Here is a 21,976-nt window from a genome sequence, read left to right on the forward strand (position 1 = left end):
CTACCATGGATAGTTTAACTACTCAATTTCAATGCCAATTATTCATGATCTTATGACACAAAAGCATTGGGCAATGTGATACCACCCATATGTGCAGGCGATGTGCATGCTCTTACACCAAACCTCTGCCGTAACCTAACTATTCTATCGCTTCTCTTCTCTTCTCTACCCCACATTATTGCTGTTTCTTTCCATTCTCAGTTTGCTTCACATTCCATTATTACATTATTACATTTTTAACCGCACCAGGGGAGGTAAAAAACAAATTAAATTAAAAAATGTAATCAACAGCAATTAAAAATATAATATTATATACGTATATTAGTGTAGGAGCGGGAGCCATTAGTTTACTTCTTATGTTATTTGGGCATTCAAATGGTGAGCTTTTTGATATTGTATAGTAATATATTTTGGTGTCCACTAAAATGCCACTTGATTAGCTTTTTGAATTGTTTATTTATTTCTCAGTCGACTGAAAACCAGTAATTATTTTTATTTTTATTAAAGAATATAGTGCGGTTGAGAAGGGTGTTTGGTTTTATAACTTCCAACCTGGATTCTGGTCAAGATATTGTTCTATTGCTTTTAACATATTGAGGAGAGAGAAGAGGGTTTTGCTGCATTAGAGTGTCTTCACCGTTTAAGACCTAATATCTAATAGGTAGTTTCATTGTGGGAAATTTTTTTAAGAGTCTTATAAGATTTGGGGTCTAATTTAAAACTCTATCTTTTAGTGGTCTCCACACATTTTTTTTATTAAAATAATACGTTGGTGATGGAATGTAAATGAGGAAGAGTTAGTTGTGGGACCCATTTAGACTTTTTGTCGGAAGGTTTCCATTATAGTGAATGAATACCTACACCTAATATAAGCAAAAATCCACTTTTTAGATATATTCAATTAATGATGTATGTGGTCTTTATTATATGTCACATACATCATTAATTGAATGTATCTAAAAAGTGGATTTTTGCTTATACTAGTGATCGGAGAGTGTATTAAATATTGTTATTAAAATAATAAAAAAGTGATGTGTACAAGTGAGACCGTTTAAGAATTTTAAATTAAGAGTCTCCATTGTGGATGCTCTTAAAAATAAGTTTTTCTATTTTGTGTTTGTGGATTCAATAGAGAGCTGATGTAGAAAATAATAGAAGTATTTATTTATGGGGAAAAAGCGACAGAAAACAAAGGAACTTTCATCAGTAGCGCTAGCTGAGGATGCTGCTGCATCAACAGAAGGAGGTGAACCAGAAGAAGCTCCTCGTCGGAAGAGAGGAAGGCCTCGTAAGGTTGTTGTTGTTACGGAAACTAAGGAACTAAAAGAGGAAGAGGATACAGTAAACTCAACAAAGAAAGATGAACAACAAGAGGACTCAACAACATGCACAAAGGAAAAGGAGAGAGAAGAGGATGTTCAACTTCCAAAAGTAGGGGAGCCTGCATCTAGAAGCAGCAGGGCCAGGAGGAAAAGCAAGCCCAGAAAAAGCACTTAAGTTCAAAATTATTATCTTTTTCAACTCGTTTTATGATTTTTCTTCTTCTTTTTTATTATTATCTTTTTCTCCTCGTTTTATGATTTTATTTCTTCTTTTTTATAACATCTCCAGAACATAAAAGCTGAAAAATTATTTTGTTGGGGACGTTACATGCAGTAGAAGCCTAGTTTAACTAACCCTTGTGCTAATTATTTGTGTGTTTTTTTTGTTTGACTAATTATTAGTGTTATAACCGCTTATTTTTCCTTCTCCTAGGTATTGATTGAACCAAGTGTGCATTGTGAATGATATATATATATATATATGTTGACGATGATATTGGTTGTGTATTTCTCATAATCTTCTAGATCTCGCTTTTATTTTATTATATCATATTCTACTACATGCATGTGATGATCTTTGTTTTTATTTTTATTTTTATTAAAGCATTGCACAATATGTTTGCAGTACAAATGTGAATTGAAATGGGGTAATGCTTGCTACCCCAAAAGTACTACCTTTGCAAAGAAGGGTAGTGGTGGTGGTACAAAAGCTCTGATTTTGGTTATGGGACATTTCAATTTGCTTTCAACCATTCAAAGAACAAAATAATAGTATAAGTTGTGGGGATGTAAAACAAACAATAAAATAAGTTGGGAGGGCACGTGAGAGACACGCATACACCAGTGAAGAATGAAGAAAGAAAAGAGCAGCCTAGCGTAGCCGCCTCATAGCACCAATGGAAATGGAGCGAGGGTGACGTGGGTGGACTGGATGGGGACTACTCCATTGTCCAGTTCAATCCCACTTTCAATTTCAAAATGAAAGGACGTCGTCACGTCTTGCAACTTGTTACTGCAATGCCTCTGTGCCTCTAAGAACTTTTTTATTTTTCATCATCCATTGGCTGAAAGGAACATGAGAAATGTACAAATTTTTTGTCATTAAACCATTTGAAGTAGAGCAAATAATCACTTTAGTCTCTGATTCTGCAGCTCGCTGTCATATAGGTCTCTGACTCATGATTAAATACAAATAAGTCTTTAACTCTGCACCTCCGTTATCATTTTAGTCCATGACGTTAAAAAAATCTGTTAAGTGATGATGTGGTGTATATGAGGTGTCCCAGAAATATCAAATTCCTAAATCCTTAAATTTCATATCCCTAAATGTCATCTAATTCTCTCTTTTGTTCAAAATTAATCTTCCATTAAACACAATTTACTGTTAGGTCCCTGCTGTGCATACTTACAATCAGTTAGGTCTCTGACAATAAATTAGCAAATCCATTAGCATCTATTACTCTTGAGTATTGTTATATTCACATAATAATTCATATCTCTAACCCGTAGGTCTGAGCATACAATAATTAAGAGCTCAAGATATATTCAAATGATAATTCACTTCTATTGAATTTTTTTAAGATAATTTCTAACTCAAAATTTGTTCTACTTAGTAGGTACTAGTGCTACATCTAACATAAGTTGTTTATGTTTCCAAGTTTATTATAAAATATTTCACTTTAATTTTTTATTTCTATGAGAAGTTAAAGCAATTAAAGCATAAGTTCTTTCATATAACTTAATAGCATGAATATAATATTTGATACTATTGAATCAACACCTTTTTGTAGAAATCACATTCTTGTATAAATTTGAATGTCATTGTCTATGCACAATGTCTTAAACTATGGTAATAATAATCACAACAGGCAACTTCAAGCATGTATGTTAGTAAGTGAATTTATGCATTAGTTATTAATTCAAATCTCTCCACCAAAAATTGAATATTGTTGTTGAAAGAGACATCAAAAATCAAGCTATGACTTTAAAATACTTAAAGGGATTATAATTAAACACGCCGTTCATAATTCATTTATCTATATATGTAATCCTGATGTCATTATATACTAAAGGGAGAAAGTGGCAACAAAACCACAACACTATGACACTACTATAAAACTCCAAACCTTAGCCCAACATATCATTGCCTCAAGATCAGCTTTCAAGCCAAAAGGTCCCTAATAGCCAGTGACTTTTGTGAAATTTCATGTTTACTGTCAGGGACCTAACTGATAGTAAGTATGCACAGTTAAAGACCTAACAATAGGTTGGTGTTTAATGGAAGATTGATTTTGAACAAAAAAGATAATTAGATGACATTTAAGGATTTAAGATTTAGGGATTTGATATTCAATTTGGGGATATTGTTTTTTGGTTCATGGACCAAAGTGACCATTTTCTACTTTCACTTTGGACCTTGTGACACCTCATATGCGTCTCATCATCACTTAACAGATTTTTTTAACGTCAGGGACTAAAGTAATATCAGAAGTGCAGAGTCAGGGACTTATTTGTATTTAATCCTGAGTCAGGGATCTATGTGACAGCGAAGTGCAGAGTCAGAGACCAAAGTGACTATTTGCTCATTTGAAGTATTTTAACAATCAGTAAAATGTGTTTTATGCTATGCTATTAACCACTTATTTAACATATACGAATTAACAACTAAAATATAAATCATTAACAACTTATTTAACATAGTTATAAAAAACGTACAAATATCTCATGTTGTACTAGAGCAACTTAAAATTCCTTATTTTAGTGGTCAAGGAACTAGAGCAACTCCAACACACGTTGCTTAGTGCCTGGGTGAAGGTTCTGTTACTTAACTTTTGCAGCATTGGAGGAGGTATAGGTGGAGATATTGCTTAAATGTTTGTGTAAGTTCTTTGCAAAAGCAATGCGAAAAAATCCGTTGCTTATGATTAAAAACAACAAAACCTTACTGAAATCTCAACTGAAATTTTGATTATTTTTTCAAATACATAAAAAGATATATTTTTGATAGTGTTGAATATGTGCAAAATTTTACAATACTTTTTTAAATATTAAGACACGTAAAGAACAATTTTAATTTCTAGATGTTAGAAAATCTTTAACTTTTCTAAATAGAATAGTGTAGTGTTTATAATCTCAAATATTTTTTTTCAATGATAATGATATTATTTTATCACTTGCACATTGTTAAATTTTTTGTATAAATATTTATTATATAAAATATTTCTTCCACAAATAAAAATTTCTGAATCGGTCACTGTTGTAGACCTTACAAATTTGACATTTTTTGTCAGTTGAACGGAAACTTTCAACTATAATTTAAACAATTTTCTAAATGTATAATTTCTCAGTCCAATCCAAGCGAAAAGAAAATACTCAAAGCTCATGTAAATATTTTTTTTTTTTTTTAGTTAACCAAAGATGTAAGTTTTTATAGTTAACAGTAATGAATGCCCATCCAACTTAGAGAGCATGATTATCGGTATGGATGTGGGTGCATTTATAGTAAAAGGGATTCATTTATACCACCAAATTGAATTGTACGGATGTGGGTGCTCTTAATTTTATGTTATATATTCAACACATCCTAAGTTATAAGTGCAAGACATCTGCACATCTTTGGACCCCACCTTTTTTATGCTACGTGAAATTGTTCTTTTTTTAAACTAAAACTCTTGAATTCCTTATCACGCAACTCCTAGACTTCCACCAAAATACAAGCCATTTTATATCTTTGAAGTTGCCTATTAAGAATTTTTTTCCTTTTCTGAAAGCTTATTCATGCTTGCAAACAAACAATTGAAAGACAAACACGCTCACAAATTTCGAAGGTAAGTTTATGCAAATCAATTATTTTTTTGAAGGATTATGCAAATCAACTTATTACTTATGGTAGAACACTAACATAAACACCCATCCGATACACGCTCATTAAACAAGTGCTTGACTAAGCCGTGACTAAAGATAAATAAACAGTTTTCTCGCTGGACTTGTACGATACAAATGCACAACAATTCTCTTCAGGATATCACGAATCAGAAGTATTTACACACGCATTTAGTAAGACTTTAGAACAAGATGAAACATAATATCTGTTCTGTTATATATTTTGTGCATTTCAAAATAGAACAGAACTAGATTTGAGATAAAAAATGTGATGTGTTTTAGTTTCTTAAAAAGGCATGAAAAAAAAGATAATAGAACAGAAGTTGAACACGTTCTGTTTTGCTGTATGCACCAAACTAGCAAGCATCAGTGTTCTTTTCTGCATATTAACATAATGCCATATAGGAAAGCTTTTGCAACAAACTATATACCGTTTTGTTCTTCAACAGAAACCTATGTTACTCTGTTATTCTTTTAATGGATTAATCATTGATTCCTGAGTGACTCACTTTCCGATATTTGATCAATGGTGGTAGGTGAACCAGTTGCAGAAGTAGCTGTAGAAATCGAATTAGTTGGTGTGTGTCCTTGAACTGCTAAATTAGAAGGCTGCAACAGATTTGCATCAGGAACCTTCTCCTTAGAAGCATTCATGTTAACTTTAATCCTGCATTAGTCAATTTAATATGTTTCATACTACAAACTAACGAAGATCAATTCTGCCAAACTACACTAAACCGAATACCACGATGAGAAACTTTGTCGCCATACAACAAAGTGACCTAATTAAACTGGTGGAGTTCACACGGAAATTTAGACAGTGGTTTTAAACTTACTTGTTATGGATATTAACATATTCATCAGTTTCATCAAGTATCTCCTCCTGAAATGCACACAAAATTTGATGATGGATTAGCATATAAGACACCGGAAGCACACATGAAACAACAGCACATATGACAGGAACATTGGAGAAGTTATGAACAATTGCAGCAATAACAAATGACAAATAAAGAGACAAAAACAAAATGCAGTTTTCAAAATTGCATCAGTGACAGACAGTGTCAGAGTTGCATCATCACTCAGTAGACAGTATTGAAAAGAAGTGCATCAAAATCAAAACATACATGCATGACTATAGTGGATTAAAGCATCTAACCTGAAGAAGCTCTTCGATTACATCCTCCATTGAAATAACACCAACAACCACTTCATTGGGTGGAAACACGGGCAAGGGAGCATTATCAAGGTCCAGAATGCAATATGAACAACCTCTATGCCGCTTTTTAAAAGCAGGCGTTGCTGGTGGACTTTTTTTCACTTGTGGACCGCCGTCAGTCTTGCTACCAGCAGTCACAGTATCGTGCGAGTCCAACACTGTACCTACATATGTACCAGCAGTCACCTCAAAGAGATAATCACCAAAAGTTTAACCGAGTAGATCAACCACAAACTTTCATAAGACCCTATTAAGGATACAGAGAAAACCACAGCTGTGTAAAGTAAAAAACATGTAGTGCTGAAATTGTCCATTATTAAAGAAAGCAAGGATCAGATACAATTTTCATGTGTAAGGAACCCAAGTGCTGAAATGGGCTCAGCAGCCGTTCCTTCAAATAAATCTCAAAATGTGGGCCAGCTAGGCAGCCAACTAGGAATGCAAAAAAGGAGAAGAGGCGATAGAATCAGAATAACAATTCTAAACTAAAGGATTATGCGAGAGACACGCATAAGAGAGAGAGAATGTGAGGGAAGGAAGACATGGAATGCGTGTGATGTCAACTATCTTTTTCTCAGTTCTATTTCAATTCTTTCTCCCTTGTTTATGCTATTTTTTTTCAATGCTACTATTTTTAGTATCCATTGTACTATTTCCTTTCAGAATGATAGAATACTGAGTGTGGGATTGGATGCTGAAACAGGAGGAAATACCTTAGTAGGCTTTAACCACAACAGGCCAACTGTTTGGAGGGTTTATTCACGCAAGAAAATAAAGAGAAAAGGGTGGAACGGCAATCTCTGAGGAGCATTGCTCTAGTTTTTGTACTGAGCTTAGGCTCTCCCCTATCAATTCTATCATATCATTGTCTTAACAATTATTTTCCTCTACACTATCAAAGAAAGATCTCTGGAAGTTGACTTTCGTTAGTCGAATTTCATTAAAATACAAGGTCAGCAAACAGGAGGAATGATGGCCCACTCAATAGAACTACAGAACAATTAAGCATAACCCTGTTTTGTGGGTTTAACAAATTCCTAACCACAGATGATATTTCAAAAACATAAGGTCAACACAAGGTCTATTCTACTTATATTTAAATCTCTACCTTTATCCAAGGGAGCACTTTTTCCCTTGTTCCTACAGCTGTCCTTGAACTCTAGTTGTTCCTCATTCTTAATTTTTTTGGATATTTCTTTTTTATCATTTAGATCCCTATATACAACTGCAATATGACTGTGACCCTTCTGAAATTCGTTCAGTATATCATACAGAGGCATATTCTCTGAAACACTGCAGAATGATGAGGAAATCATGATTACTGGGTGACCATAAAATCATATCAACAACATATACAATTTTCATTTCATGCATATGAAAAAGAATTTACCGAGGAATTTTTCTGATGATCATTTTTCTTAGAGGAACTGCAGCCTTTGAATCAACCATAAAGAGATTTTTAACCTGGATGTATATAAGTGAAAAAGCCATTAAATTACAATGAATTGGTGACATAATAGTGAATAAGAAGTGCTTGAGTTCCATTCTTATGATACATCATGCAGCAAATCCATTTACTTCTAATCACTTGATACAAGTTTTCTATTACATCACAGGTAAACCCTTCCCAAAATATCAAACCCATCATTTCAAAGTCGCAGTACAAGGAAATATCATAAACGATAATGATAATGGTCAGGAAATGATTCAAGATTTCGAGCTCATCAATCCCATAAACTTTTTCCTCGGCTAGGCCTGGTACTTTTTTGCAAGGATCATATGTATGTATTTTATATTTTATGCATTTCAGCTGAACAATTATTATAACAACAGTAGATCAAAACACCAATCCTAGCATTATACCTCATGAACATTATTCACTATATATCACGGAAACATTTGATAAATTCAAACGTCGTATTTTAAACTGTGTATCTCAAACTGTTGTACAAGTCATTGACGTAAATTTATGTCGTGAACAAATGAGATAATTTATAACAAGAGGGAAGAAACTTGACAACATGATTTTCACTCGACTTGAATATCAATTCATATCTAACATGATTACAAGAATAAGGAAAAATTCAAAGTAGATTGCAAGATTTATGATAGAAGACTAATAATGGAGATTATCATTGATTGGTAGTAGTCATCCATCATCCACTCAAGATCTCAAAAGAAATAAAAATTACCAGAACAAGTCCCATAATGTTTGTCCGCTCTCCCGCATAAACTGGGACTCTACTATGACCCATTGTCATTATTGAATTCAGGGTCTCCCTTCAGTGCAGAAAAGAATACTGTTAATAACAAAAGAAGACAGAAACATAGTGGAGAGAATGATAAAGATAGCACAAACCCACAAATTTAGAGTTGCATCCAAATCAAGGGAAAATGCCTTTGATATGGGAGTCATGGCATCTTTTGCAGTCTTTTCAGTCAATTCAAGCGCACCGGCTATGATGGTTGTCTCGTCATGCGTTAAATCTCCTCCTTTCCCAGCCTACACAGGAAAACAAAATTAAGTTTAGCCATGCTAAGTGAGAGCACAAAGCAGAGCCGAAACAAAAGAACTTGATCACAAGTGACATAATTGAGTAAGCCCACATCAAAATAACACTCAAGTGGATCTTATAGCATTCAAATGAATAAAGGCAATTGTTATACCGATTCCTCTCATACTACGCATTTCAAATTATATATACCTCATTCCCATGAAAATCCACAAAAGTCTTAAGCTCCGCCCTCTTTAACAGAGCAGCTTTTCCTTTACCCAACATTCGATCAAGCACCTGAAAATATCACAATCTTCATATTTTCATAGGATCATATTATAGTAATATGCAGGATGTCTGTTTAGATTGACTTAATTGAGTTGATCTACTAACATAAGCACTTGCAAGACTGTTTGTGAGAGCTTATTGAAATAATTTATGACACGTCCATAAGCTGTTTTCAACTTATTTCCACATAAGCTCTCCAAGATAGCTTATCAAAACAATTTGACCTTATTTTATCTTTTATCATAGAAGAAATAGTTTATACATAAGTACTTATATGCTAAACACTTATGCTATAAGCACTTAATTAAGTTATTTATACAAACAAGACTATAATGGCACTGTATAATATATCCACACACACACACACATAATTGGAAGCACACCTTACCTTGCTTATGGGATAAGCTATGGGATAGAATACTAAAAGAAGAACACGAACAAGCGGCGCTAGCGTAGCTCCAACCAGCAATCCATATCGTGTACAAACAGCTTGAGGCAATATCTGAAAAATGAATTCAGTGAACAAGGTATTAATTAACCTTACAAAACAAGAAAGTATATCACAGTAAATTTAGTTACTAAAATCATATAAATAAATAAATAACGTGAACCTCTCCGAAGATGAGAATTAGGGTAACCGAAATCAAGACAGCAGCATAGGGTGGCACAATAGCATCAAGAAAAATAGGAAGAGTCTGCAAAAAAATAAGATTATTCAAAAAAAAAAGAGATAATAAAGAATTAAGTAACGATAGTGATTAAAAGAATAACTGTTACCTCCATGGCCAAGGAATTTCCGATCAAAAGAGTACAAAGCAAAAGATGCTGATTCTTAACAACTGGGAAAATTTTGGCGGCATGGATGCGATGTTGAGGGCGACCAGATTTGATGAGAACTTCAAGGTCGACGAGACCTAAAGACATGAGTCCAAGAGTGAGACCAGCCATAAGACCAGCGAAGCATACTAATCCTATGATCATCAATATGTATAGCCAGAATTTAGTTCCACAGCATCCTACATCTGCAGCCATCTCTTAACTGTGTGAGATGAGATGTTTACTGTGAAGGAGAAGATTGGTTAGGAAATAAGGTTTTTCATTGGTGTTTTGATGTTACCGCTTTTCTTCCCCACATATACCCATAAATACCAATGCCCGCAGCATAAACATAATCATTTTCGCTGAAAGCAACCTTTTCGTTTTTTTTTTCCCTTTTTTTGAGGGACTTTTTTTTTTTTTTTTTTATTCCTACTACGCTTCTCCACTCGAACTTCAATCTTTTTTTTAACTTAACTCATTTGTATCATTTAAATTTTTGAATTCGTATTTAATACTCCCTCAGTACCGTAACAACCGAGTATTTTGTAAAAAAAATATTATCATAAAATGACCGATTAATTTTACTTTTTAATATAATATTAATTTTTTTTCAATTATAACTCTAATTAATACTACTTTCGTCATTCTCAATTCAATATATTCCACTTTGCATTTATGATAGCGTAGAATGCACCAATACATAACAATAACACTAAAAACCCTTTTTCTATCTCCTTTATTTATACATTTTTCTTAATACGTGTAAAATAAGTAAACGACTCAGTTAATCCGGGACGGATGGAGTATATTACTCCCTCCGTCCTTTAAGCACATTTTTTACTAAAAATTTATCTCTAAATATAAACTTTTTTCAAATTATTAGATGCATTTATTATTTTTCCTAATCATACCCTTAATTAATATTGCTAACTTATCTTGAAATATGAAAAATAAAATGTAATAAACATATAAACAAAGGACAATTTGATAATATTAACACATAAAATAGACACATTAATTACACTAACATTTTTTCTTAAGAAATGTGAAAAATGCAAAGAGTGCTTACATACGAGGACGAGGGGAGTATACAATTCTCTTTTGCAAAAGTTTGAATTTTCTCAACAAAGAATTAAATGAATATTCACCATTATCCCCCTTTCACCAAACTCGGTTAAAAAGGGTTTATATGGATATTTATTGTTAAGATGATATTTCTAGATTCACCGTTCTCAAAATTGTGTTTCATATGTATATTATTTAGTTTTAGTTTAAAACAAGATTGATCTATTACTTAATTTGTAATGTAGTTGATGAAAAATGTATCTGCAAAAACAGAATTGAATTGGGAAGCAATTAAAAGAAAATGTATCTGATTAATCAATGTAGTGTCGTAAACACTTATCGGAACTTCCACATCGATGTTAAATGATCATTTAATCACTTTTTTAATAAAGGAGAAATGATATTTGAATAACCATTTTTTACAACTTTTGTGACAACTTTCTCTCTCATGCTCACATTATCTTTTTACTTTCTCTCTCTATTGTTTTGGTTTTTGTGCACTTACCTCATTTCCTTTGTAAAATTTTGATTGTCATAAAAGTTGTCATATATATGGATGTTCAAATAACACAACTCTTAATAAAGTTTGATGGATTAAGGGATCAATATGTGACAAAAATATATTAAAGGGCTAACCTCCTTTCGAAAAAATATGCTAAAGGACTTTCTTATCACTTTCACTAATATAAAAGACGAATATAAAACTTAAATGATCAATCAAATATAAAACTCTAAACTTGATTGTTATTTAAATCCAAAATATGTTACTATTTTAGTTTCTACTTGAATGTATGCATTTTTTTATACATTGGAAAAAAATTTATTATAAGATGTCTGGCAATAAATAAAACACCAAGACATCATCAATATAATTAGGAGTATCTTCAATCCACACATTCTCATGATGAAATGATGCGTATTTTGCTAAATAATGTGCAGTTTGATTGGCTTCACGCCTAATGTATTGTAAATTTTAAAAATGACAAGTTAAAAGTCTAAAATCATCAACAATGGTACCCATGTATGAAATAGGTGATTAGCAAATATCATATTTTGCGAATCAGATTCAACAATCATGTTCAAGAATAACGTATCCTTTGCGAATTCCACACTTTTTTCATCGTCATTGCTTCAGCCATATTTGAATTTGGTAAAATTGATGTTTTCCAACATACTGTAGCAACAACAACACCCTCAGAGTCTCTAACAATCGTCGACAGTCCCCATGTTCCATCCTCATTCTGTCTAGTTGCATTGGTGTTGAGTTTGTACCAGCCAGGTGGAGGGAAAGTTCATCGCACATTTGAAGTAGGTACGAGACAACCTTGGACTGCATCTCAAACTCACAACCGCATTAATTCCTTCGAAACATCTTTTATTTCTCTGTATCCAACACAAATACCGTGATTTTTTACAAGCACCTAATATTCATATTTATATTATACATAAAAATAGCTCAATAGCTCATTATAAAAATGCCATATTTTTATGAAAAATGCTTTAGACACTCATACACCTGATCTATTCGGAGATAAATAAATCAAGAGTGGTGTAATAGTCGTGATCGAAAGAGAGAAATATAGAAAAATGAGGTGTTAAATGATTGTTGAAGAATAAAAAATTGTTCAAATTAGGGGTGGCGAAAAAATTCGTGCCCGTGGGTATCCGTTGATAAAATCTGTCATGGGCATGGAGCGGGTAGCTAAACGGGTATCCACGATTATAATAAACAGGTATTTAACTATCCGTTACTTTATGGGGATGGATACGGATTTGATGATACTCGTGCCCGAAGGTATCCGTACCCGTTAATAAATTAATTTACTAAAATATCTATGTGTATAAGAGTTTGGTGTCTCAAAAAAAACCTATTTTCCTCATGTCTCAAATGCGAAGATTTTGGATGGATTTATCCTTTTATTTTACTTCAAGAATTTGTATGGATTATGTAAGAATCATGAATTTTGTATGCTTTATGGTATGGTGAATTTGCATGAGATTATGTAAGATGAATCTGTTTGGATTATGAAATTAGAATGGAACATATTATGTATGGATGTTTAAAAGTTGAAGTTTGTAGGTAATTAAAAAAATATTTGTCTTTGTACAAAAAATTAATTAAAAAATTCATGGGTACCTACGAATATCCGTGGGTATTTATATACTCGTGAGTTACTCGTATAGAAATACTCGCACGGGTATGAGGACGGGCACGGGCACCATATTTATTCAACGGAACGGGTACGGGTATCATACCACTCGTACTCATGGACAGGGACGGACCTAGAAATTTTGGACAGTTAAATCCAATTATCTTAGGTCATATCAGTAATTGGATAATACAATTGTTTTATAGAGCAAGTTCTATATAAGAACAAATACAAATAAAAAATGTTTGGGCAGATATATATTGAGGACTTTGTAATTTACTAACTATTAGGTAATATTTTAAAACCACTGCTACACACAGTCACAAACACTACCACACCCCAAACATGTACTAGTATTTTAAAATAAAAAATTCTAAACTAAGTGAGGGCCCGGCCCACATAGTAGAACACGTGGGTCCGTCCCTGCTCATGGATACCCATTAATATCCTTAGTTAAATATAAGAGCATTTTTGTACAAAACTACAATGTTATTTTTGGAATCAAATGGATGCGTTGGATATACGATTTTAATTTATTCGAGGATACGAATTTCTCAGCTTATGCGCCATGTTGCTAACATTAAATATTTGGAATTATATTGGAAGGCCGATTCTGCACATCTGCTTGTGCATTTGTGTATTCGTAAAGAAGTTCAAAATGCAATTCTGTTTCTGAGCACTAATCTTTGTTTATATTATTTAAAAATGAGACACTATCCCTTCAGCTTAAATTTTTTTTACATAAAAAAGTTAAAATTAAATTTCTTTTTTATGGGAAGATCATACAATCCACTTAATTTGTGCATGTGAGTGACGGATATTGACGAGAAAAACTTTATTTTGGATAAATAATGATTTATTTTTTTTCACAAAATTTTGGATAAATAATGATTAAATGCTACCTTTTATACCTCTTAAAAAAAATATTACTAGCTTTTATAGGAACACTATGTCTTATTCAAATATGATTGATTAAAAATACATTGACACAATATTTTTTCTTGGAAAATGCTATAGAGTGTGTTAAAGACATTGTTTAAGAAAACAAATATAGAAAATAGACTAAATTGCACATTTGATCTTTTAGATAATTTTCAAGTTTTGTTTTGATCCCTTAAATAACAAGACGTCTGTATGGGTCTCTTAACTATGTCTCTGTCTGTCAAAGTGGTCTCTTCCGTCAGTTTTTTACTATAAATATCTAAGGTGTACCAGTATTGTAGTCTGTAGATAGTCTATCATAAACCTTATTTTAATTTTTTTAAAATACCTCTGATATTCTTTTGAAAAGAGTTGACCGTTAAATCATGTAAATCTATTATATCTTATGGTGAATCACCATCAATAACAACAAAACTGTACGGAAGATCCTTTAAATCAAAACTTCAAACAAATCCCTTGCTTCTTTTAGACAGAAAAATAAATCATTTATCTTTCTAAAAGACAACAAAGTCGGAGCTTTAATGACTTTTCGTTCAATTGTTAAGAAAAAATGACTTTTCGTTCAAAACCGTTAGTGTGGCATTCTATTGAAATTTAATTTGTTATTTTTGTATCTTTAATTTTGAATTCTGGTGCCGTTTTGACTTTATTTTTGAACTTGGATGTTATTTTAGCTGGTATTTGATGAATAAAAGAATTATAGTTTCGTATTAATGGGATCAAAATTATACCAAAATTTCAAAGTAAAGACACGCCAGCCAATTAAATGTCAAAAGATGCCCAGAATAAAGCAAATTTTCGTGGTTTTGGAAGAAAAATCACTAAAGATTCAACATAGCTGTTGTTTAGAATGAGAATCATAAAAAAATCTTCTATTGACCAAAAAGTGACGAGAAAATAAGAGTAAGAAACTTAAAAAACAGAAGTGATATATGGTGCGAAGGTTTTTTCGCACATATAACACGAACGCGTGCAAATCCATTTGCTAAGGCTACATCTTGTTTATAATAAATAAATTAAAATAGGCAAAGTACTTCAAACCGCCATTATCACCAACGCTGTTAGTTGTTGCAATATTTTTTATCTGTACAATTTTCCATCTGTACGGTGCAAAGATGATCAATACCTCAGCCATATTTAGTGTGACTATGCAGCAGTGTATTCAATGGCATGCAACTCTGCAGCATGGCTGCCACTCTACAATGGTGTTTCCAATTAGGAGAGAGACGTCCGTCGGTCGACATCAACATGCCGAAACTACAAGACTAAGTGATTGAGGAAGAGGTACATCAGACGCCTTGAGAAGGAGGGATCACCTTTTCTCCATGGTTGGTGGGCGGTGGCAACAACAACATAGGAGGTGGGTTAAATTTGTCATTTCGCTGAATTAAAGTGATCGTGAGAGAGGGATAGGAATATCATATGGTCATCAATGATACAAGTCATTCGTGTGGATAGTGCGAAAAATTATGTCGCACAATTAAGCATTTCTCCTTAAAAAAAGTGTTTCGTAATCTGCAATTATGTTGAAGTTTGTTTTCAATCATTGGATCATAAGTTACATTATAAAACATTTGATCTCTTAGTAAGACCTAATGCACCATAGAAAACGAACTTAAATATGGTGAAAACAAATTTTTGTAAGACTTGTCACACTCACACATGGCATAAGACTTGTTTCATGGTGCAAAACTTATCTCATTTGTGTTTTATAAAATTGACCTAAAAAATAAACTTAATCGAGGGAGTAACAACATGGTAAAATGTTCAGTTAATATCAGTCCCTTAATATACTCATTTACCGTGATATCAGTCTCTTTAAATACTTATTTATTCTCATATCAATCCCGTTAAGAAAAGAGTTACGGACTTACTGTCAACATTGATGATTATTTTAAACTATTTTGACCAACGAGGTGCATAATTTAAGACTATTTTAAAATTTCAATACATTAAAGAAATTATAAGGACTACTCGTCACACATTTAAAGACAAAAATGATTATTTGCCCAATAATTATATAAGTTGTTGTTATACAAGCGAAGGTAGTCAAGGTACCCACATCTAGCAAAAAGTAATTTGTAATGGGAACCACAGAATGTCACTTTTTTTGTACTTGAAAAAAAGGACAGGCAAGACATGGAAAGAACAGAAACATGTACGTGTGGTAGTCGTGGACTACATTGTTACCTAGCCTTTCATTAAGGCCAATAAGCTGGATACGATTTAAGTATCTCTCAAGCGTTGGTTGTGTGTGGTTCTCTTTCCTTATCCCAACCCCAAACCTCTTTAAACTCTTCTATATATAAATAACATGCATTATCCTCTTCACAAACCTCTTAATCCCTTATTTTGTGTAACACACAATCATGTCTGATCAAGTAAATGGCTTGCAAGACAACCAAGCATGGCCAGAGCTAAACCTTCCAGACTTGTTACATACTGACCCTGTTCGACAAGTCCACGCAACAATTGAAAAGGAATGGGATTTCCTTCAAAGGTCAGCTTGCCAAACGGCTGCAGGAAGGGCTATGTGGAAGCATGTGATCCATGATCCACTTGCTGCTTTGCTGGCAGGGGAGACTTATTTGAGAAACCTACATGAAAAGATGAGAAAAGACTATCTCAACAATGCTCGTGAAACTTCTGGAGTGATCCTTGCAGTTAGAACCCTTTGGTTTGATTCTAGACTGGAAGATGTTCTCAGTTCCCCGAATGGCAGAGAAGCACAGGTTGTTCTCCTAGGTGCAGGTTTGTAGACACTTAGCTAATCACGTTCTTAACTTTCTTTAAATAAACAAATTTTATATAGTAAATATCAATCTTGCTAAATGATCAGCTAGCTGAGCAAAGTACCATTATCTGCATAGTTATCAGAAGCAAACGTGGATGCATTCTGTTCTCCCAAAAACAGCAGTAGACCAGAAAATTGAAGACTTTTGGGGGGTGAATTATACATTCAAAAACACACAAGAAATGAATGTAACACCAAATTTAAAACCTTTTACGACAAGATATCTTTTATACTATCTTTTTTTATTCTATTCCTAGTCAATTTGGGATGCAAATATTTGGCAAAATGGCCTTTTAGACACGACTAAATTGTAACAGCACATTTTAAACAGGAGCACCTAAGTTCCCAAACAATCATTAGACAGGACAATTTTGGAACCTTTTGGATTACAGCCAGTCTGACCAGCAGCTAATCGTAATCACTAACAATGAAACAATGACAATCTGCACTTGAAAAGATTATAGTCATCTCAGCTAGCTAATATATATATATGTATTCTTGCAAAATTTGATGCAGGAATGGATACAAGAGCATATCGTTTGAGTTGCTTAAAGGACAGCGATGTCTTTGAGGTTGACTTTGCAGAAGTCTTGGAGGTAAAAAGCACTATTCTGCAAGCAGCTAAGGAATCAACATACGAGTCACAACATATTATGTCCAAAGCCAAATCCTTAACCAGAGTGGCAGCTGACATAAGAGAAAATGATTGGATGGAAAAGCTTCAAATTGCAGGTTTCTTACCACAGAAGAACACGGTCTGGATTCTAGAAGGTATCCTATACTATCTCGCCCAATCCAACGCCATGCAACTGCTGAGAATTTTAGCTAACAATTGTGTCTTAACTCACACGGTCATCCTAGCAGACTTCATGAATAAGTCATCAACCACGCTATCCAATTCAGTATTCCAATTTTACAGTGATTGGCCAGACCAACTTTTACCATCTATTGGCTTCACACATGTAAAACTTTCACAAATTGGAGACCCAGATGCCCATTTCGGCCTCTTGAATGATCCGTTAAATCTCTTCAACAAGCTCCGCAGCTTGCCCAGGTCATTACAAACCAATCCAGATGACGGAACACCATGCTGTCGCTTGTACTTGGTGGAAGCTTCTGGTTCACCCGATCAAAGTTCTGCGCATAATAAGGAGTCGGTCATTCGGTCCTGATTCGTAGAATAGAACATGGAGAATTGGAGATTACATACTACATTTTTAATTAATTCTTATTGTTGGTCCATGTGTTGTCACCCGTACAATTGCTACACTATTGGCAAAAAATGCTAGATGGGGCAAAATAGTCTTTTTTAATACAAGAGGGGCAAAAAAGCTAGAAATAGCCTTTGACCTAAATTATTGGAACCTTATTTTTACCTTCTTGCTGAAATAATTTTTCTCTTCAATTATATGATGAAGAATAATGGAGATACATAAATAGTACGATATATAAAATGTCAAATTTCAATTGTCCTTTTTTTCATCCCTAAAAAATGTTACTTTCTTCAGTTTTCAAATCGATTTTACAATTTATATTCAACCAAACCAGTTCAAAAACACGTCTACTCTGATAGAAAACCAAATCAAACTCAGTTTAATCAAATCGGTAAAGAACTTAAAGAATGGGGTTGGAGAATTTTTTAGAAGAATTTAAAAATGAGTTTTATGCAAGGGCTAAGCCCCAACAAAGAACAAATTAGAAATTCCTAGGAAAGAAATACAAGAAATGCAAAGAGCATGCTCTTCTCTATAACTAGTAAGTAGATAACATAACCAGGGCAAAAGCATATTTTGATATACCAGAGGACTATCCAGATGAAGAAGTATTAATAAACGCTTACAAATAATGCCAATCGTCAGTTCGGCAAGTGAGGTGGCTCAATTCAGGGTAAGAATGATATTCAGCTAAGTGAAGTGGCTTAAATCAAATTGTATTCTAATGATGCTTGATATCATGTTTTGTTATGAAAGTTTTAGACTAAAGATACAGCCAAGTGCCAACCTTCCACGTTAGGGGAGTATTGCCAAAGAGAATTTAAAAAATTAGAAAGGAAAAAAAAAGTTAGAGATAAGAAATCAGGAAAGTATATATATAAAACGTGCACTTAATTGACAAAGCCAGAAGCACGTACTTAAATGACATTTTCAAAATCAAACTTCCACTTCAAAAAGTTGAACAGGTTGTTTACACTCAGATTTCGAGGCAATCCCTAATTCCTTGCTCAAATTTGTCGAGAGATAATATTGTATCCGATACAGCATCTGCTATTTTGCTCCTGAAAGTAAAAAAAAATTGATTGCAGAGGCAAGTCATTGATTTGATAATCTCAGTTAGAGGTGCCAGAAATGATAATCATAAATAACAAGCAACAAAAAATTTGAAGATGAATAAAGGGAGACGCAAAAAGGACAACAATACAGGTTTAGTTTTTATCCAAATGATAGGATAAAGAAATTTATTTCAAATTATCACATAGTATACCCGATTATCCCGGACACTTTTATCAAAGAGATATACCTATCTGATGCAAGTTCAATGTTGGTTTCATTTGCCAGTCCACTGATAGAGGCGAATGATCTGCATATGAGAAATATGGGAAACGGGCATTTACCGTCATATGTCACGAAATTTGGTATCAAATGATATTAAAAAGAGGGAAAAAGCAAAAGAGAGTGCAGATAATGCTTTAGGTATCATAATACAGGAAGTTAGCACATATGAAATTTAAAGGGAAGTAAACAAAAAAAAAAAGTAGCAGCTAACGTTTAATCTATGGAATAGAAACTATGTTATTTACTGTCAACTGCCAAGATCTAACTCTTTGTTCTTTTGAGAAGCCAGCGAATTATCACATAACCATGAAGGGTTTAATTTAAGTACGATTAACACGAGTAGAAATTGATTTAATTGGACATAGTTCTTATATCTTGAGATGGACTATTAACTATAATAGGATAATTCACCTTCAAAAGAAATTCATGTCTCGCTAATTATCATTGTGGAAGGCCCACTGTTACCATGTGCTCTAATCAGTTTTATCTAAGAGAACAGGGACAAAACACTTGGCCACTTGTCGTAAAGGCTCTCCCTTCTAAATTTTTCACCTTATATATAGCCACTCCTTACTATTTCATTTCTCACTCGTTTCATTTTCTCTCTTCTTCTCTTAGAGACATTGCTCTTCTTTTGTGACTTCCTCCTTCTACTGGAGAAGAGTGTTGTATCTTGTGTTAACATACATGAACAAAACTAAAATATAACTATATTTGACCTACCTTTGTCCTACATCATATTGGTAAAGAGAATGAAGTTGGGAATAGAATAAATAGCCATCAAGAGTTTTTGACATTAAAAGAAACAAAAGTTAATATGCTCGGCATGAGTTTCTGCTCACCTGAAGAACTAGATTGCTGGAAACTAAACATGTCAAATATATATAATGCACTTTAAATTGTTTATTCAATAGAAAGAAATGTGATGCTCATAGAGCAGCATATATACATAGACTTGACAAAAAATGCAATAATCTTGCTTCTCAAATAGTGAAGATACTTGGAACCACAGGCTAAAAAAAATGAAATATTCAGTGTAAAGAAAGGATTTGATGGACACTATAGATGCAGTAGGCTACAACACAGAGAAGCTGGAAAGTGGATACCTTATAAGATTCTCTAGCAAAGCTTCAGCTTCTAACTTCACAGGATCCTTCTTTCCAAGCAAGGAGGCTGCATTCTTCACAATCAAACGAAACGTGCACACCTGTGCATAAAAAAAAATATTGAACGTGAATTACTTCTTCAGTCAAAATATTTCTTTGCACTTGAGCTAACATTCTTTTGGGAAAAGGGGATAAAGAACCCCATTAAGTCTAACAGATAACAATGATGTTGCAAGAAATGCAGTGTGTTTAACATGAAACTTTATCAGTCCTGACTCAATTCAGGGTAGTGATTATCTACCTTTCAATTGTTTGGTATGGTTGCTATCTCGCTTAACCAAACATTCTCTCATCTAATCTTATTTTAATCACCATTCACTCTCCTAAAAACACTAAAGTCGCCAAATATCAAAGGTCGAGATCAATTTCTATCAAGATCCCAAATATCCATTTATAATAACCCAATAATAATAATAACAATAATCCATATAATGAATCACTAGTTAGTATTATGAGCTTGCAAGCATTTGATAATTGCTGAACAGTGACAAACATAATTTGCTACTGTCCAATTATCCTATTATGTCATCCATCAAAACCCTAATTAGCAAGACATTAGTAGATGATGACAATTGGCAAAGACAAACCTCAACTCCGGTGTTAGCTTGGAAAGCGACGAAAGAATTCCTATCCTCTGGGACACAATCCCTGGCAGCAGATCTGAATAGCTGCTGAAATTTCTGCAAATCTTCATCTGTATAAGTAGCACCAGTTTCCGCTGTGAAAAGGAACCGAAACAAACAAACCCTAATAAGATATAAAACAATGTGTAGATATAAGAGAAGAGAAAAGAAAAATTCGTACTGAGATAAAGATAAACAGAGCGAAGGCTTTCACGAGAGGCATCGACAGGAGCAAGTAGAAACTTGGAGGATTTCTTCTTTTGCTCTCTTAACCAATCCTTTGGTCCTGCTGAACAACGGTTAAGAAAGTTAGGATTATGATTCAGAATACAGTAAGAGTAAGAGGAAGTGATGAATTGAAGAAGAGTGTGCTTACAGATGCCAATGTCGATGGCGGAGGCAGGTGCGGAAAGAGAAAAGAATGAAAGTAACGCTATGTCTCTGCGAGAGAAAATGTGAGAAGAGGAAAGGGGAAGGTTTCGTTTTGGAGGGAGGGAAAATTGCGCGGTGGCGATAGATGAGAAAGAGTTGAGAGCCGAAACTGTAGCTGCTGGTAACGGCATTGTTAGTTAGTTATTGCTTGCTTACCTTATCTTTCGCGGTGTGTTTCTCTTTCGGGTCGGATTGTTTCTCTTTCGTCCTAACTCCTACTATGCCTT

At 33.6% G+C, this 21,976-nt stretch overlaps 3 protein-coding genes across 4 annotated transcripts; 1 reads left to right on the forward strand and 2 right to left on the reverse strand.

Annotated features, from left to right (window-relative positions):
* Positions 1-5,310: 5,310 nt before the first annotated feature.
* LOC25490187 (DUF21 domain-containing protein At1g47330) lies at positions 5,311-10,361 on the reverse strand. Its single transcript, XM_013606664.3, has 11 exons — positions 9,984-10,361; positions 9,818-9,901; positions 9,595-9,708; positions 9,129-9,215; positions 8,787-8,926; positions 8,616-8,703; positions 7,814-7,887; positions 7,532-7,716; positions 6,364-6,587; positions 6,041-6,087; positions 5,311-5,871 (listed from the first exon to the last, which is right to left on the reverse strand). The coding sequence occupies exons 1-11, from the start codon at positions 10,236-10,238 to the stop codon at positions 5,691-5,693; spliced, it is 1,479 nt and encodes a 492-aa protein (XP_013462118.1). The 5' UTR covers positions 10,239-10,361; the 3' UTR covers positions 5,311-5,690.
* Positions 10,362-16,410: 6,049 nt separating this feature from the next.
* LOC25490188 (putative S-adenosyl-L-methionine-dependent methyltransferase ML2020) lies at positions 16,411-18,384 on the forward strand. Its single transcript, XM_013606665.3, has 2 exons — positions 16,411-16,933; positions 17,493-18,384. Exons 1-2 carry the CDS (start codon positions 16,552-16,554, stop codon positions 18,146-18,148), a joined length of 1,038 nt encoding a protein of 345 aa, XP_013462119.1. The 5' UTR covers positions 16,411-16,551; the 3' UTR covers positions 18,149-18,384.
* LOC25490189 (uncharacterized) lies at positions 17,176-21,976 on the reverse strand. 2 transcript variants are annotated; one of them, XR_005645369.1, is made up of 7 exons: positions 21,694-21,976; positions 21,499-21,606; positions 21,282-21,412; positions 20,635-20,735; positions 19,494-19,553; positions 19,108-19,251; positions 17,176-18,113 (listed from the first exon to the last, which is right to left on the reverse strand). XR_005645369.1 is itself a non-coding variant. In XM_013606666.3 (6 exons), exons 1-6 carry the CDS (start codon positions 21,878-21,880, stop codon positions 19,167-19,169), a joined length of 672 nt encoding a protein of 223 aa, XP_013462120.1. In that variant the 5' UTR covers positions 21,881-21,976; the 3' UTR covers positions 18,746-19,166. The 2 variants fall into 2 exon arrangements, 1 of the variants encoding a protein (XP_013462120.1); XM_013606666.3 differs by lacking the exon at positions 17,176-18,113 and having other exon boundaries at positions 18,746-19,251.

The sequence above is a fragment of the Medicago truncatula genome, chromosome 3 (assembly GCF_003473485.1).
Source record: "Medicago truncatula cultivar Jemalong A17 chromosome 3, MtrunA17r5.0-ANR, whole genome shotgun sequence".
NCBI classification, from domain to species: domain Eukaryota; kingdom Viridiplantae; phylum Streptophyta; class Magnoliopsida; order Fabales; family Fabaceae; genus Medicago; species Medicago truncatula.